General features: G+C 38.5%; 1 protein-coding gene across 1 annotated transcript in view; it reads left to right on the forward strand.

Annotated features, from left to right (window-relative positions):
* Positions 1-15206: 15206 nt before the first annotated feature.
* The window catches only part of ntsr1 (neurotensin receptor 1 (high affinity)), a 32258-nt gene continuing 27643 nt past the window's right edge, over positions 15207-19821 (forward strand). Inside the window, exon 1 of the mRNA XM_053644341.1 lies at positions 15207-15898. Within this exon, the coding sequence (XP_053500316.1) occupies positions 15230-15898 (669 nt within the window). The 5' untranslated portion in view covers positions 15207-15229. The remainder of the gene's footprint in view (positions 15899-19821) is intronic.

The raw sequence follows: 19821 nt of genomic DNA on the forward strand, positions 1-19821 counted from the left end.
ATTTAACTCTGGACTATGTTACAACTAACTCATAGTATGGAATAAATTGTAACATTTCACTTCATGTGTTTGAGACCAAATGAATTGTTATCCAGTGAACAGCATTTAATAGCAGACACATGCAGCTACTTTGTTTCACATTTTGAATGATCTAGCTTAAAAGAACTCTGAGGTACAATCAGAAAAGACTGTTCAGAAACAAATAGATAATCTCTGAAAAGCAACGAACAGTCCTCATTAAACCCAATAGATCTTACCTATTACTATTTCATTTTTCTGGGGTTAAGTAAAGGTAAAGCAGTGGGCTGCTTATTTTTAAAAAAAAATCACAGATGTTCATGGTTCAAGAGTGCTGCTTTTGTTTAGCATTAATCTCAATTCTGTATTTAACAAATACATTTCCATGGTGTTATGCTCAAACTAATCAGTTCCACTTGCATACTACATGGCTAGAGGAGCTAGTAGATTGTGAGCAAAACATTAGTACCAACTAAAAGTTCAAATGAATCCGATATGAATCACATATTGAGTGCAAATTTTCCCATGTCTGAGAACTTAAGTAATATTTAGATAGAGATACCGCATATGTGATGAAAAATTAAAGAAACATTGAGAGCAAATACAGAGAGGAAGCACAAAAAGTTTATCTGATTATTCTGACCAAGTGTTTAGGCCAAATTCATTATTCAAACCAGAAACTGTCAACATCCATCCATCCATTTTCTGTACCATTTATCCTCACTGGGTAACGGGGAACCTGGAGCCTATCCCAAAGAGCGTGCAGACACAGGGCACCCTTGTCGGGGTGCCAATCCATTATTTTTTAACTTGTCCAATTCATTCAAATACAAATATTTACCCATGTTAATAAAAGCAGTTGAATGGGAGAGGACATTTCTTTTTTTGCTGAGTTTACATGCATGTAAAATAATTCTTTGGTTGTGAGTTGATATCTGTGGTGTGCATAAACTCACCAACAGGTAATTTAGTGTTACTGAGACCAAAGCCTGCCAACAACATATTGTGTCAAATATTCTTTTACTAAAAACAACCACTGTTGCAATGATACTGGTAGGATGACACGAAACTCATGACATGACCGCTACAAATAAGTCATTCTGGTTTACAGTAATAGTACAGTAATGAAAAGGAGATGACCACTGTACTCATACCGCTGAGATGGTAGTTGCTACTGTAACTTTGAAGAGTTCTGAGATTATGCACAGTGAAGCACAGGTTTCGAAGACTTCTTGGAGCTGTCTGACTTCCTGACATTTACAATTATGGTATTTGGCAGATGCTCTTATACAGAGCGACTTACAGAAGTGCTTTGAGCTCTCTATCATAAAATACATCCTCATACTGGTTCAATAGGTCACAGACTAAGAATTTTTAAGACTATCAGACTTAAACTATGTTGGGAAGGTAATATAGTATGAAAGGCACACATACAACATGGGAATTTTTCCTTGCCGCCATCGCCACCGGCTTGCTCATTAGGGATAAATTCACACACTTAAAATCTGTATCCTGTGTTTATATGTTTCTGTAAAGCTGCTTTGAGACAATGTCCAGTGTTAAAAGCACTATACAAATAAAATTGAATTTTTTTTTTTATTGTAATTAAGTGTTAATTTAAGTACATCAGGAAGAAAAAGGTCTTTAGGCATCATTTGAAGACTGCCAGTGACTTAGCTGTTTGGACATCTAGAGGATGTTCATTCCACCACCTAGGTGCCAGAACAGAGAAGAGTCTTGCCCTCCTCGTATACTGAAAGATAGTGGGACCAGTCGACCACTGCTTGAGGATTGGAGGGCAGTGCAGGGGTTGATAAGTGCTTTAAGTTAGGTGGGTGTTGGTCTGTTTTTGCCTTTGTACGCAAGCATCAGTCTTTTAAATCTAATGCGGGCAGCTACAGGAAGCCAGTGAGGGAGCATAGCAATGGGATGGTGTGATAGAACCTAGGAAGGTTGAAAACAAGTTGTGCAGCTGACTGTCACAATGTTGTCTGGATGAACCAGCATGTGGCAGTGTCTAAGAACTGGTAAGAAGAATTTGAGCGCTAGATAGACTGCTCTCAGTTCTGGGTGGTTTATGTGTTCTACTCTAACAATGGCTTCAGCTTTAGTCACAGGCTGAGAACCAACCTTTGAAATGTCCTTAACATGATAATGTCCTTAGCTTGATAATGTCTAATGAATGTTGCAGTGACAGGGTGACTATAGGATTCTAAATTAATCAATCTTCACAGCAGTTAATTGTGCCCTGAGAAATATTTGTCAGCTAGATGGTGAAGTGTGGGCAAGATAGATCTGAGGTATAAAGGGTCCATAGCAGTCTGGAATGTAATAAGCTGAACAGTGGCCGGTGGGGCTTTGGAGAGAAATCCAAAACTGTTTAACCTTGCAAGCTCTGTAGTACAGAGTGTGGTATGGTGGGGAGAAACACTCAACCAGGCAGACAGCCGCTATTTGAAAGCAGACAATATGAAAAATAGATCCAAAGTGCACGTGAGGTCCGATGGGTAGGAAATGAGAAGAAGAAGAACGAAGGGAATGATGGCAGTATGACAATGGTATTTATACCAAATACTGCATCATATGGACACTTTATGACTTTGTTGAAGGTCTTGGAATGCATGCGAAATGCTTAGAAGTCATTACATTTAGAGGGTTTAAATAACAATTTGCTTAAAAAGTCACTTAAAGAAATGTAACAAACAAAAAATGTAGCAAGTGCCAGCACTCAGGGTGTCACACAAATTAGCTGAGATGTGTACATGTATACGTCGTGGGTCAAACATACCCATTCTTACTAATATATGATATATGTTCAATAATCTTATTACCTTCCACAGACCTCTGTGACAGACACAAGTTTTGACAAACATTCTAAGCAAGCCCCAACATGTTGACTAACATTATGTCAGTACACTTAACACCCAAACAAAAGCATCAAAGGAGCTATTGTCTTGTACTCAGTACTTCGTTTGCATTTTCATTTGCATCCTTTAAATCTCAGTGCAGTGGAGGAAAACAGGGTGGAGAAAAAAAGAGATGAAGTTGTGTAGGAGAGGTGAGTCAGAGGAAGGATGTAGGTATGGTCTCTAATCAACTCTGTGTCTCTACTTCAGAGTACAAGAGCCCTTCTCATACTGTCTGCCACTGTCACTGAGACACTATGATTTTATATTGATTATACACAGCTCTCTTCAGCTTCTCTGACCATCTCCTTAATGATCCAACCCTCTGACCTATTACCAAGCTTAAACCCTATGTAAAAGGAGCATATCTCACTAGTTTTTTTCCTATTCGTGAATATGGAATATTGTGTGTGATGGCAAGAATTAATTTGTTAATATTCATATCTGTTCAGCACTATCGTAATACTCCTAATGTATAAATGAATGCAGAGTATTATCATGCGTTTTAAGGTGAAAGGTGAAAAGGTATTGAAACACTGTATTTCGCTGTTCCTGCTGTATTTCGTCCTCGGCAAAAATACTTATTAAGGCCTGAACCTCGTCATCGGTCCATCTGTCATATTTTTTACGAAACTCCATTGTGTTGATTCGAATCGCAATAAACAACTGTTACTGTACGCACCACAACAGACTTTTAAAAATGGTGGTTGAAAAAAAAGGCTGCGTGTACTCAGCCAATCAGCATGTTCAGCGCCCAAGTCTCACCCACCTGGCTTTTGAAAAAGTACCACCTCCCGAGTAGGCACTTTGCAAGGACTAAATATTTTACCCGGAACTTAATTTAGACCCTGGTCCCTGTGGTGGAAACACACCAAGTACCTCCAAAAGTCCTTAGTTCCTAGGGAAAATTGCTGCGGTAGAAAAGCAGCATTCAATTTTAATGTTGTTCATAGACTTTAGGGGGACTGAACACCCCCCTCTGCAACCGGATCTTAGACATCCGGACTGGACCTCAGTCAGTCCAGAACTGGTGCATAGCCAACAGACTGTCCTTGAACATGGACAAAATAAAAGAGATGGTTGTTGACTTTAGGAGAGTGTGTAGCAACCACTCTCCGCTGAACATCAAGGGCTCCTCCATGGCAGACCCTGCAGACGATAGCGAGGACAGCTGAGAAGATCATTGAGCTCTCTTCCCTCCATCACAGACTTTTACACCACACTCTGTATCTGCAAAGCCAACAGCACTGTGGATGACCCCATGCACCCCTCATACAAACTCTTCACCCTCCTGCCATCTGGCAAAAGGTATCGAAGCATTCAGGCCCTCACAGCCAGACTGTGTAAAAAAATTCTCCCCCCAAGCCATCAGACTCCTCAATACACAGAGACTGGACTGACACCACCTCAGACACACATAGACGTATACACACACACACACACACTCGTACTCAACTGAACACCATTCCACTATCTCTGCAATTTTGGCACATTTCTTTCTTAAATTGCTGCTAAAACACTGTAAACAAAATACTTTATTGACCACCTGCATTTTTGCTGCTAATTAGTATGTTATGTTTACAGTAGCACCATTTATTATTATATTGTAATACTCTGCATCTTATTCCACACAATAACTGTGCACTGGTTGGCACTGCAATGTCCTTTATTGTGCCTATCGTCCTGTTTAGGCAGTGTCGCAGGAAGCAGTGTCCCTCGAGCCAACACTATTTTTCCTAAATTTATATACTTTAAAAATATAATTTTTAAATTTTATACTGTTTACAAATATCACCGATACGATTTTAGATAAAAACAATCGTAACGTTGCGCTGTTGCTAAGTTTCATCGGATCTTGCAAACATCTGCGACTAGCTTGTAGCTCGCTAGCATCATCTTACCGCTAGCCTTGTTTACATTTCACATCTATCGCATTTTCCACTGTTTTAAAAGTGAATGTCAGTTGTTTCTCCACTTTTGAGTCCAGGTGAGGACTCGCTCGAGCTGCACATGGTGCTGTTGGAACTGGAGGCCGTGGAGAAACAGTTCCGTGGCCTACTCGACAAGCAGGCCCAGCTGCAGGAGCGAAGAACCGCGCTGGAAACAGCATGTGCTTCTGCCTACAAATCCAAGGTAAGCACGCAGCGTGGTATTACCACTCCCAGCCCCACTACGCCGTGTGTTTCTCTGTGCAGGAGCCATGCACCCAAGAAGTATCCAGCCAAGGTCTCCGTCACGCCGGCGCTGACATACCACAGACCTTGGATGCACCAGCAGCGGAAGGCATGGGCCATACCCCGGGCGAGGACCTCTCCCCCTCCACCACCCCAAGTGTTTTTTAAAAACCCAACCAGGAACCAATTCGCCCCTCTCCATCAGACCAGACCAAACGCTGTGATTGTCGGGGACTCAGGTAACGATATCAGGCTGTAGCAGACGTAGGTTCTGAAGAGGGACTTTAGCAGCCTGATCAAGAAGGTACGAGGCAGATCGCTCACCATGAAGGTCATCATCTCTGGACCTCTTCCCACATACAGACATGGAGCTGAAAGGTTCAGTAGACTTCTCGCTTTGAATGACTGGTTAATTTCTTGGTGTAATGAACAAAATCTGCTCTGTCAATAATTGGAATCTGTTCTGGGAGCGTCCGAGCACGGTTGTTCCGTGCTGATGGCCTGCACCCCAGCAGCCTCAGAGTGGAACTCCTGTCAGACAACATCTCCAAGACACTACACACCATGTGACTACCTACCATAAGTACATCTTCCAACAATAACAACATTTATCAAATTCAATGTTCAATTAATAGCACTTTTATAGAGACTGTGTCTGTTCCCCAAGCTATACAAATACATCGAGAATTTCGGAAAGTTTGTTTTAGTAACCTAATTAACATAAAATTTGATCATACTGAATGCACATCCAGCACCTTTGATCTGAAGCTAGGACTATTAAATATTAGATCTCTTACGTCTAAGGCTCTTATTGTTAACGAAATCATTAGTGATCAGGAATTTAACATAACGTGTTAACGGAAACTTGGATTAAACCAAACGAGTACATAGCATCAGCCTCGTTTAACTGGTAGAGGAGGAGGTATCGCACACATCCATATTCAAAATCTAGGCGTCACACAAAAACCTAGTCATAAATTCAACTCTTTGGAAGTTCTTTTATATCAGTATAACTTATGTAGCCACAAAACATAAGTCAATTCCTCTAATTATTATTTACAGACCCCCAGGGCCATGTACTGAATTCCTTAGTGAATTTGCAGATTTTATCTCCAATCTGGTTGTTTCTGTAGATAAAGAATTAATAATTGGTGATTTTAATATTCATTATGATAACCCGGAAGACCATCTGAGAACAGCGGTTGTGTCTATATTAGATTCAGTAGGGGTTAATCAGAACATAATAGGACCTACTCATAATGGTGGTCACACTCTTGACCTGATACTAACATATGGATTAAATATAGAAAATATTGTAATTTTTCCGCAGTCTGAAGTTGTCTCAGACCATTATCTTATCTCGTTCATAATACATATTGATCATAATATTTGCACTTCGCCTTGCTACGGCGTAAAACGTACTTTCACGTCAGCTACTGCAACGAGCTTCATCAATAACCTCCCAGATACATCAATTAGATTTGGATCACCATCTGATCCCATAGAACTCGATCAGGTGACTGAATGCTTAGAGTCAACGCTCCGCTACACGCTAGATAGAGTGGCTCCACTCAAAAGAAAAATAATTTGAGAGAAAAAGCTAGCCACCCTGGTATAACAATCAAACGCATAACTTAAAACAGACCATTCGACAATTAGAAGGTAAATAGCGTCAAACCAAATTGGTAGTATTTCAAACAGCATGGAAGGAGAGCTAGATGCTAGAAAAGTCTATCTTTCTACCTTAATAGGAGATAACAAAAACAATTCGAGATTTCTATTCAACACGGTGGCAAAATTAACTAGGAATAAAACCACTACAGAAAGAAGCACACAATCATTACATAGCAGCAAAGACTTCATTAATTTTTTCATTGGTAAAGTTGAAAATATCAGATGTGAAATTCAGGCTATTAAATTCAATTTTTTATAACTAACCCTGTGGATGATAATATAACAATATCTGATATCTGAATATATCTGAATGTCTCTATCCCCTTAGAGAGACCGAACTAGATTAATTAATCTCTTCAGCGAAATCATCAACTTGCATACTAGATCCTTCACCTACATGTTTCTTTAAACAGATTTGACCTGGAGTAATTGAACCCCTTCTAAATATAATCAATTCTTCCCTTAGCACTGGCTATGTACCAAAATCATTTAAATTAGCAGTTATTAAACCCCTGATTATAAAACCTGACCTTGAACCCTCTCAACTATCCAGCTATAGACCTATATCAAATCTCCCCTTTTTCTCCAAGATATTAGAAAAGTTTATAGCACAGCAGCTATGCTCGTACTTACATAGGAACAACATTCATGAAATGTATCAGTTGGGGTTTAGACCTCATCATAGCACAGACAGCACTAGTAACAGTAGTATTGTTACTACTGGCCTACTACTGGCCTCTGATCAGGGCTGTGTCTCGTTGCTTGTATTAGTGCAGCTTTTGATACTATAGATCATAATAATCTCCTTGATAGATTAGAAAATGCTGTTGGCATTAAGGGAACGGTCCTCTCCTGGCTCAGGTCTTATTTGACTGATCGTTATCAGTTCGTAGATGTAAATGGCGATTTCTCCACGCATACCGAGGTTAAATTTGGTGTTCCACAAGGTTCTGTTTTAGGCCCACTGCTTTTTTCTTTATATATGCTATCTCTGTGTCAAATTATTCATAAACATGGAATTAGCTTCTACTGTTATGCTGATGATACACAGCTGTATGTTTCAGCAAAGCCAGATGACAGAATGTGTAAAGGACATTGGACGGTGGATGCTTATTAACTTCCTCTTACTTAATTCTAGGACCACGTGTAGCTAAAAGTAAGCTTTCTGATTACATAATTACTCTGGATGGACTTTCCGTTTCATCATGTGCAGCGTTAAAAGACCTTGGAGTGATTATTGACTCCAGTCTATCATTTGACGCTGATGTAGATAATATTAGTAGGATAGCCTTCTTTCATCTCAGAAAGATTGCTAAGATAAGAAATATATTGTCACTACATGATGCAGAAATTTTAGTTCATGCTTTCGTCACCTCTAGACTAGATTATTGTAATGCCTTACTAAGCAGCTTTCTCAAAGCAGCTTTACAGAAATATCAACACGGTATATAGATATTAAAGGTGCGAATTTATCCCAACTGAGCAAGCCACTGAGTGGCGACGGTGGCAAGGAAAAACTCCCTAAGATGTTAAGAGGAAGAAACCTTGATAGGAACCAGACTCAGAAGGGAACCCATCCTCATCTGGGTAACAACAGATAGTGTGAAAAAGTTCATTATGGATTTATATGAAGTCTGTTTGGCCTTAGAAGCAGCCGTAGTCCCAGCAATCTGGAATTGGAGTAGATCAGCGCTCCATCCAGAGGTAGGACATCCAAAACGGATCAGGCAGGTCAGAGCTGTGGTATCTTCATAAAATCGTGTGTGGCTCGACAGAAGGAGAGAGGGAGAGAAAAGATTATTAAGGCTGTGTTTAGCATAACAGAAAGTCTAGTCAGGGTAGGCTTGAGTAAACAAATACGTTTTAAACCTAGATTTAAACACTGAGACTGTCTGAGTCCCGAACAGTAATTAGAAGATTGTTCCATAACTGTGGGGCTCTATAAGAGAAAGCTCTTATAAAGTAGAATTCTCCAGTTCTACTTTCACATTGTTTTGTAACAACCGCTAAATTATTTTGTCACATCTATGCAAATATGTGCCTGACTGAGCAATCCAACATTGCTCATCTTTTGTTTTCTTTCATCTGTTTTTCATTCAATTTCAGTTTCTACTGTTGCACACTCCTCTGCACTGTCTCCCATTCAATGGAGGGTTAAAGAGGGTCAGGATGTGGGGGAGACACAAATTATGAAATACAAATTTGTGGAGGCACAAATTATGAGAGAGAGAGAGAGAGAGAGAGAGAGAAGGGGGGGAGAGAAATGCTCAAGAGGCACAGCAGTAAATGAATACAAAGCAATACTGTTTGCCACTGATTAATAGTGGTGTGGTGGTAGCCATTATGGCCTAATAATTGAATATGGATGAAAAAGAAAAAAGGAAAATGGATGGATGAACAGGAACACAATGTATGAGACAGAGGATATAACCATAGTAACAAAACAAATGAGAAGGCAGAAGGCATTGCAACTGTAGGCAATACAGTTATGTGATGTGCAATTCATGAACTAACTAGCCTGCATTCATGCATATGAAGTCGATCTGAAGTCAATCTGTCAGGGCTGGTGTGATCTGTAGAGTACAAATATTCTGCAAAGCTTTAGTAGAGGTGGACGAATCTGGAAAATTGCAGGCTAAGTAGACTTTGGTTTGACCATGCCTACAGTATCTAAGGATCAGAGAATCCATTCGTGCATTTAATCATTGCCAAAAATGGCGTGCCGTCTCACCAAATATCTTATTGACATAAGGCTCAAGGCATGTTTTTTTTTCTTTTAATAATGATGTAATTTACTTATTATTAATTTGATTGCCTAAAACACTGGAGATGGAAGGAATGGTATGGTGGACCATCAGGAAAGTCTGACTAGTATGCTGTCTACTCTAGGCACAGATTTGAATTTCTTTTTGTCTATAAAATCAGGTTTCTATAAATGTTTAAGGGAGCCTGGCCCCAGTGTCTTTTCTCAACTATTGACATTTATTCAGGTGCACTGTGTCTGAGCAAGTGGGCTACATCATGCAGCAACAAAAGGGAAAACAGCATTACTGTGCTTGTGGACTGACGTAAGATGCAGTGAAAAAAAAGTCCCTTAAAAGTCATCTTAATTTCATGTTTCATGAATCACACCTTGATAGTAATAACAGTTTTTAATACACATTATCAAAGCTAGAATCTTTGAAGGCATTTTTTTACTCTGACTTTTTTTGTTCCTCTCATTCCCTCGGTTATGTAACTTTTGGTGTTGTAGTATAAGCTCACCCAGAAGTCACTGTAGTCTGACAATAATTGAGAATAAAGCTATATATAAATATAGACATAAGAAATAAAATACAAATTGTGCTTGTCAGCTAATCTCTACATATCAGTGGTTATAATGTCAATACACTAGGTAAACTAGCTAGATTACATTTACATTTATTCATTTAGCAGACGCTTTTATCCAAAGCAACTTAAAAATGAGACAATACAAGCAAGACTTGTATACAAGCTAGACTAGATACTTAACTAGTGATTTAGCATACTAGTCAGAAAGCAGGCATCGCTCAGAGCAGGTACTACAATAGAACTCTGAACTCAAAGTATTTTTTTTTATTGTCTGTATAAAATATTCTTTATATTCCAAAGCCTACAACGTGAGCATAATAATGACATGACGCTGAGAATTGACCAATTTAACTTGTAAAGGGAAGTGGCTCTCAACAGCCAAACATATCTTTGCTTAATTATTCATGCAGCTTTTGAGGGGAGAGGAAATATTGTGCCATTTTGAAGGTAACCAGACAAAGAGAGCCAAAGAGCAGAGAGAGTTTGCTGCTGATGTGTCTGGGAGGGAGAGTTAGCTTTCACAATAAGAGGAAAATAGAGCACAGGTGAATTAGTTCATTTATAACCTTTTATGACATGGTATTTGATGAAAAATACTGTGCTCTAGTAAATAATCCATAATGAGACTTCCCACTTATGACTGTAGCAGCAGCAGTGTTGCCAATCTTCGCCTTTTTGGTGATGAAGATTTACATCAACAAGTACAAGAGCAAGGTTCTTGGCCTTATAATATATGAAATATCACTCGAGATTCACTGCTGGGTGTACAGTGAATAAATTAACTTTCAAGTCATTTATATCCAAGCCTATAATCACACTGGTTTAACACTGTACTAGGACTGCATATGTGCAGCATTTAATCCAATCTAACATGTAAAACATAGATAAATTGCATCATTATTACTGAAGATAATAGATTCCTCTGTTCAAAGAAAATAATACAATAGAATAAAGGTTTATTATATAATCTGTTCTCAGTTTCTTATCTGTTACAGTCTATTGAATGGTCACTATTAAATGAGCCACAGAAAAAAGCTGGACCTTTCTGTAGAGAATTCAATAATAGTGTTTGTCTGACATTAGACCTATTAAGTGAAAGTAAATAAAACACAATGTCCTACTATGGTGTGTGTGTGTGTGTGTGTGTGTGTATGTGTGTGTGTGTGTGTGTGTGTGTGTGTGTGTGTTGCAATCATTAATTCAACAGAAACTAGAAAGTTAAGTGTATCCAGCTTCATTGCATTAATTTTCTATACCACGTATCCTACACAGGGTTGTGGGGAGCCTCTTGAGGCTTGCCTCCATTTATGTAAAATAAATCCTATTCATCAGGCATTTCAGCCACGGGGGAAGCAGAGCAGTCTTTCATTAAGAGGGATGTTTGAGAATGTATGCAATTTATGTCTTTTTCTATTAATCAACTCAACCATCTTCTGTGCCTTTCTTTTTTATGTAAGCACTGATGTCTTATATGCACAAAAAACAGGCAGGGAGAGAAAGTTGGATCATAGCAACCAATATCATATCTATATGCCTTTCCACATATTGGAAAAGACTGCATACATTAAAGGCTGGCACAAGAGGGAAAATTAAATATTATTGCAGAACAAGACACATTAAAGGCCTCTCCACTGATCTGGCAACTGGCTATATCCAAGCCTTAGGGTGTTGGATTTGTACAAGCAGCTTTGGCTGTGATGTGCCATTGCCATTAAGAGCCCATTGCTTTTTTCTGCACTGGATTGTCTTTTTTAATGAGGGTCATTAGCCTTTGTATGTTATAATGTGAGAAAGGGTTGGGGTGTGAACCAACCCTCCAATGTCATATTTATGAGAAATCCAATGTAGAAACTGTGGAAACAGCAAATGCTGAACTCAAATTTACAGACTGCAACGCTGTCAAACTATAATAGCTATAGTTTGCAGCATAGACTCCGCTTGGCTAGATAGCAATCTATGCGATGGCAGATACGGTTAAGTTGATGGCAATATTAGCATGAAAGTTGAAGCTTTGGAGCTTTATCTGTTTGACTGCTGCATCTTTAGATAGAGGTGAAGCAAGGTCTGCATCCCACTAGCACAACTATCAGCAGGTAGTCAAATGACACTGGGGTAATGTAGAAGACCATTAACCCAAATTTAAGAAAATAGACCAACATGTCCTTGAAACAAGTTTAGACTAAACAAGTCAACAAAATCACATGTTAATTACAAAGATTAATATTCACCTTGTTCTTGGTGGATTTTACCTTTAAGAAATAACCTGTAAGCACACATTTACTTTTATGTAAAGAATGTTAGAGGATGCTTGTCTCCTACAAATGTGCTTACACATCTTGATTCTTTCTTTCTCTCGCTCTCCTGACAGATACCCATTTTAACTTCAGGTTAGTCTATTCATCACTACTGCACATAATAACACATATTTTATGTAATCAGTAAACAGTTCAGGTATTTTTCTGTTCAAGGCTGCAATCTGTGTCCTCCTGCCAGAAAAGATTCAATAACTCATCATGTGTTGTGTCCTCAGTACTGCAGTGTTCAATAAATGTACACTTAAAAATACAGCTTTAATTTAATTTAATATTACCATTAATTTATAATGCCTATAAATTAACTGTCCGCTAGAAGACTCTGTATCACAGTTTTTAAACTATATTCAAGCGACACAAGAAACAAGTTAAGAGAAACTGCAGATATACATGTGCATTACACAAGAGACAAGTCTTTCATCTGAATTGGATATATTGAATTGAGGCTATGTAATAACAATAACTATAGCTGTGATTTAACTCAAGACTATGTAGCAGTGTGTGTGTGTGTGTGTGTGTGTGTGTGTGTGTGTGTGTGTTTTAAAGAAGCCTTTAAAAGAAGCCTCTCGGTTTCCCAGTTTCTTTTTCACATGAATGAAAACTACCCTATATTTTATTTGTTAAAAAATTACTTTGTTTTTGTATATTACATTATTTCCGATTATTATTTAAGATTTTGTCCAACGTTTAACGTATTTAATAAGCGTTGTTAAAGATGAATAAAAAAAAACAGACAAACAAACAAACAAACAGTAGGTGCACAGTACGTACATATGTATAGCCCGGCAGAGATATGTAGGGGCGCCAAAGGGGGGTGCTTAGGACGATTCTAAGGGCCCTGGTCAGGGGGCCCAACAGAACCCCATACTGTCCTGTATGATTTTGTTATTTAAATGGCCGCTTTGCACAAAAATCTATTAAGAAGCACGCTATAATGAATGCCCTCAGACTGGGCCAACGTCACCGCACCATAATTAAATGTCCAATATTTTAAAAAAGCAGCACAAACGAGCACAAACGAAGCACGAACGATTGAGACTATTTGGGGTGAATTTGGAGCATGTGGGGGGGCTGAGTGACCCCTGAATGACCAATAAATATTCTTTTAATATCTCCAAATCCGAAGCAGCACAAACGAAGCGTTTATCGGCACAAATCAGCGCAAACGAAGCACAAACAAACGAGCCTATTTGGAGTAAACTTGGAGCATGTGGAGGGCTGGTGACGTCACCGCACCATAATTCAATATCTAATATTTTAAAAACGGAAGCAGCACAAACGAAACTTTTATCGGCACAAACCAGCACAAACGAAGCACAAACGATTGAGACTATTTGGAGTGAATTTGGAGCGTGTGTGGGGGGCTGAGTGACCCCAGGATGACCTATAAATATTCTTTTAATATTTCCAGAACCGAAGCAGCACAAAGGACAGTTTTTATGGCACAAACCAGCACAAACGAGGCACAAACGATTGAGACAATTTTGCCGTTTTGCGTTGGGTGGGGGGCCAACTTCACGCAGGTAGTGCGTGTGTGTGTCCCCTTAAAAGGATTATACGGAAACGCGGCACTTCACATGTGTGAGTCGTTACATAAGGTAGATGGCATAAAATAGAAATTCTATCAGTTACTCACTCCAATGTTTATCCTTGGAAGTTGGAACACAATATTTCCAAGAATGTATTTTTTTTGCACGCAATCGAGCAATAGTAATGGAGCATTGAGCTTTAAAATCAAGCGACAATAAAACTAGTCCAGTGTTGTGTATATATTCAAGCTTTTCGAAGCCTTTTGAATAACTTTCTGTGAGGAATCAATCGAAATTTAATGTAATCATATAAATCTGCTTTAATTGTCCCGAGTGAGTTTATGAGATTAGTGTTGTAATGATGTCCGATTCGTGATTGAATCGTTTGTTTGAGTCGGTTAATTTCAATGAATTGGAAAATCCCGTTGATAAAACCAGTCTGAATGATTCATTCATGAATAGAACCGATTTGATTCTCAAGTTCAACTCACTGATTCAATGATCCAGTCACTGTTTTAGCTAATGTCCACATTTCTTTCCAGAGCTGCTGGTGTGTGAAACTTATTATTCACTCAATGAATAATAATAATAATAATAATAATAATAATAATAATAGTAAAGTTCATTGTTCTTGGTACTTGGGGAATAAGAAATTAAGTATTAAGTCAAATAAAATATTAAGTCGACAACTTAAATATTAAGTCGACAACATCCAGACAGAGTTTCCATGGTGTCTGTGTATGAGAGAAAGCGAGAGTACAATGGTGTTAATTACTTGTACTGTGTATATAGTTATTTGTATAGAACCTATGTATACATGCACAGCTTCAGTTAATTCAATGAACTGTTAATGTAGTTCTTTATAGTCTCTTATTGAATATGCAATAGTTATGCTTATTGATAATTATTGTTTTTAGACATGGCAATAAGAAAAGATATTTGGTGGGGGGTTGGGGCCCGGAGTACAAATTAGCCAGGGGACCCAGAAAGCCTAGCGGCGCCCTTGGCGATATGGGATAAAACGTTGAGGTATTAAAAAAAGAAAGAAAAGAAAAGAAAGATCTACGTCAATCAATATGCGTCACCACTCAACGTCTAGTAAGTCACCCGCCTCCATCCGCGCGGGATATAAATGCGCACCAAGTTCAGTGCGCTCACACATATAAAGGTGGCGCGCAGAGCGAAATCTCCAGTTACCCTTTTAGAATCATATCCAGTCAGATAAAGCATAATAACTGCATTTTCTGTGAAATTCCTGTAAAAGTGACAAAACGCGTGTGAAAAGTATGGATCTAAACGGCACACTAATAGAGCTAGACTCCCTAAAATTGCGCGTCTTGACGGAACAACTTGTGGCGCACGCGAACAATTCGGCGCCGCTTCGTCATAACGAGACGGATTCCGCTCCTCAGGAGGACTTGGACGTGAACACAGACATTTACTCTAAATTGCTCGTCACCGTCATTTACGTGGTCCTGTTCGCTATCGGCTGCCTCGGGAACTCTATAACTCTATATACCCTGTTGACAAAGAAGTCTCTTCAGAACCTGCAGAGCACCGTGCACTACCACCTGGCGAGCCTGGCCGTGTCTGATCTACTCATCCTCCTGTTCAGCATGCCCGTGGAGCTCTATAACTTCATCTGGGTGCACCACCCGTGGGCTTTTGGCGCTGCCGTGTGCAAGGGATACTACTTCCTGCGCGACGGGTGCTCGTATGCCACGGCTTTCAATGTGGCGAGCCTGAGCGTCGAGCGCTACATGGCCATCTGCCACCCATTTAAGGCGAAAAGCGTGATGTCGCGCAGCCGCACCAAGAAGCTGATCAGTGCCATGTGGGCCACTTCCTTTCTGCTCGCCACACCGATGCTCTTTACCATGGGCCAGAGGAGCGTGGACAGTGAACCCATATGCACCACCATCGTGTCCTCTGTCACAGCCAAAACTGTTCTTCAGGTGAGTAGCTAAAAACTTTGGAATCCGGTTAATGCTTCATTCATTCATTCATATATATATATATCCATATATCCATAGATTGATTAATACATAAATGCATTTATTATTTGTCATATTCTGTTTGTTTACCTCATTTTAGTTCATATAGTTTAGATATTGTATCTTTTTTAATATTCTTGTGTATAATAAGGGTGAATTCAGATATAGTACAGTACTTCATCCGGTGACAGCCAAAGCTTATGTTTGTCCCTTACAGAGGAATATGTTTGCTTGATAGAAATTAAATAACTCATGTGACCTCATATAAGGGGGTGCGTTAAGCTGATTAGCTGTTTATAATTTAATCATTGTCAGGCAATAATTTGGTGTTAAAAATGTTTTCCGTTGAAGTACATTAATCTAATCTAAATATGATACATTTATTACAAAATAAATGAAGGAAACAGGCAGAGATGCAAGGAGGCAGTGAGAAACAGGGATTTCTCAAAAAAAATCATGTGCAGAGATATTTTCTTAATTTACTGTATCCATATGATTTGATGATCATGATGAGTTGATGGTGATGTTTTGTTTTATCCTGTGTTATGCTTCTATTGTAAGAAATGAATTATAATGTTACTTACCTTTTAGTGGTGTTTTCTAAATTATGAATGATGTTATTGCTGTAAGAAATGAATGATAGAATGTTGCTTAGGCAAACATCTTAATATAATTTTTACTTTAGAGATTTCTTCAATGAAAATGTGTGTACCAAATAACCAAAAATGCTGTCATAAGTTACCAAAGCACATTAAAAATGCTTGTATTTTTTACCGTGTAGAGTGTACAATGACCATGGCATGATTGTTGTTGCCAGATGGGGTAGTTTGAGTGTTTAAGAATCTGTTGCGCTCCTTGAATTTTCATGCACAAAAGTCTTTAGCATTTACACAGAATAGTGCAAAAAACAAAACAAAAGGACACCCAGTGAGGATCAGTTCTGTGGATGGAAATGCATTGTTGGTGAGAGAGGTCAGAGGAGAATGGCCAGACTGGTTGAAGCTGACAGAAAAGCTACAGTAACACAAAAAACCACTCTTTACAACCATGCTGAGCAGCAAGGCATACCAGGATGCACAAAACATTAAACCTTGCAGTGGATGAGCTACAACAGCAAAAAACTATATCACGTTCCACTCCTGTAAGCCAAGAATAGGAATCTGAGGCTACAGTGGGCACAGACTCACCTAAACTGCAGATATCTTCAGCTAAGAGATCTTCAGCTATCCAGTTTTGGTGAACCTGTACTATTGTTAAAGCTCACGACCTGCACCTGCATGATTTTATGCATTGCTCTGCTGCCACATGATTGGTGAATTAGATAATTACATGAATGAGCCAGGGTACTGGTGTTCCTATTATTTAATGAAGATCAAGTTAAACCATTTTTTAAAGTAAAAAAAAAAACAGTTAACATTTTCAAATACTTGTTCATTCTTTATAATCAAATAATAGCTAAACAAAGCCATGAAATAAACCAAATATGCCAATTTAATTACTGGTGAGTGTGGTCTAATAGTACAGGATATGATTACTATGCCAGAGGTTGTGGGTTCATATTCTTCCCTTATGTCTATATTTTTATCACAATAAAACCAAATCTCTCCAAGAAGGACCTCAAACTGTTATTCTTGCATTTATAGCATCTCGGTTGGACTATTGTAATTCACTCTATATTGGTTTCCCTAGAACAACTGTTGATCGTTTGCAATTGGCACAAAATGTGGCAGACAGACTATTGACTGGCACTAAAAAACGTACGCACATCACACATGTGCTCACTCTCTTCATTTTTTACTGGTCAAGTTCCGTGTTGATTTTAAAATTTAGCTTTTTGTTTTTAAAGCTCTGCATGGACTTGCTCCACAGTATATTTGTGATCTTCTCATGCTATACACTGCTTCAAGACACCTTCGATCATCCAGTCAATTACTACTCTCAGTTCCTCGGTCACGTTTTAAGGCTAAAGGTGACCGGGCTTTCTCAGTGGCTGCTCCTAGGCTTTGGAATAGTCTTCCTCTCCACATTAAATCTTCCCCTTCCATTTCTGTGTTAAATACTCTTTAAAGACTTTGTTTTGCTTTATTCTTTGTTTTAATTGAGGGTTTACATTTTTCATTGGTCTTTTTTTTGGTTTTTGTTTACTCTTTTAATTTGTTTTAATTCTGTTTTATAATCCTTGTACAGCACTTTGGTTTCAACATCTATTTTTTACATGTGCTTTATAAATCAATAAATTAAACTAAATGTAGAAACAATATAGCTCCGTGATTTCTACTTCCGGAATCCGTCTGTTGCATTCTGAAGTAGTGAAGGATTTCATTCATTTATTTAATTAAAATTTAAGTTGTTGTTTTTTACACACACTTTTGTGTAAACATTAATAAAGGTAAAGTTAAATAAAGTTTTTTAAGTACACTAGCTGTCAAAAGTTGCGAAACACTTGCTAATTCTAAAAAAATTGTTGCACATTTTAAAATAATATTAACGCCAGTAAAGCTTCTGTATGAAATAACACAATGGATTAAGTTTGTGTACTTAATCTTTAATGGAATGAACCGCAATCCCATGAAGCATTGTGAATGACATAGTGAAATTAAAAACTATGCATAAATATAATAAAAGAATGCTTTGTGTCATTATTTTACAATGACAGAAATCATTGACTATTCCAAATGCAGCTTAACATTTTTCATCGTCAGAACACTGAACGAACATTGTTAGCTCTTATGATAAATTGTTTGTGATGTTCCTCATTTGTATGTCCTTTTTTTTACTCATATGCTAGGGGAAAAAATATGTTACTATAACTGCAACTGATAATTTCTTACCGACCTATTTTCACTGTCCCACCAGTTACAATTGTGACCAAGAAATAAAAGGGGTTTTTTTAGTTATTGAAAGTATCACAAATTTTTTAAAACTTTTTTTACAAAAGCAATGAAGTTTGTTTCACTCGGCAATCCAGGGAGTAAAATGTACATGCTCACTTACTGTAGCTTGAATAGTATATGGGTAGCTATGGATCCACCTGCAAATTTAATGGGCGATTAATGGGTTCACTTGATGAAATTTCGTCATTCGACACATATTGCGAGCCACCAGTTCAATGATCTACATCAGCAGTTTCTCCTTCACCCCATTATTCTTCAGTAATGTCCCCATTCTGTCTGAGACTGCCAGAAACGCCAAACATTTCTTCAAATTCACAACATCATGTTGGCCGGTCTCTCCTCCCAGGTGTGATTGTACCCAATATGCATTTAAATGTTTAATTGTGTTAAACAAATGAACACATGAAATTTAAATAAAAGTTCAGTTAAAATGCAAACACTGATATACTCTTAAATTGTAAACAAAATGTGGAAATTAGGCTGACATGAAAATGCAGGTTATAGCATATACTAATAAAGCATGTGATTCAGGAAGAAGTAGCTTTCAAAAAGAGAACAGGGCTCACACCTTAAGATTTTTGGTCAAGAAGACTAACATATTCACTGTAGCTGGTTTCAGAAGAGACCTTTGGCATGTTACTACATTTCCACCAGCACTGAATACCCTCTCTGAGGGTGTACCCGTTGGCGGGGATGCAGAAGTACTATTTTGCTAATCGACAAATGTTGGAGAAATTCACCTCGTGTACCTTCCATCATGTGAGGGAATTGCTCTCACCATCTGCTACTGGACCAGGCAAGTAGTTGTTTAATTCAGCCTCGATTTTCTCTTTGTCAGAAAGACAGGTCAGCTCAGCAGCTGGTTTCTTGAAAAAGCTTCCAAGACTCTTCTTCTTCTTTGATGCATTCTGGGCTTCTTTTGTAGATGCAGCTGATGTTTCAGGGGTAGCAGAGCCAGCGTCACTTGGCGTGGCAGAAAGGGATTCTGCC

The sequence above is a fragment of the Ictalurus furcatus genome, chromosome 15 (assembly GCF_023375685.1).
Source record: "Ictalurus furcatus strain D&B chromosome 15, Billie_1.0, whole genome shotgun sequence".
Lineage (NCBI taxonomy): Eukaryota > Metazoa > Chordata > Actinopteri > Siluriformes > Ictaluridae > Ictalurus > Ictalurus furcatus.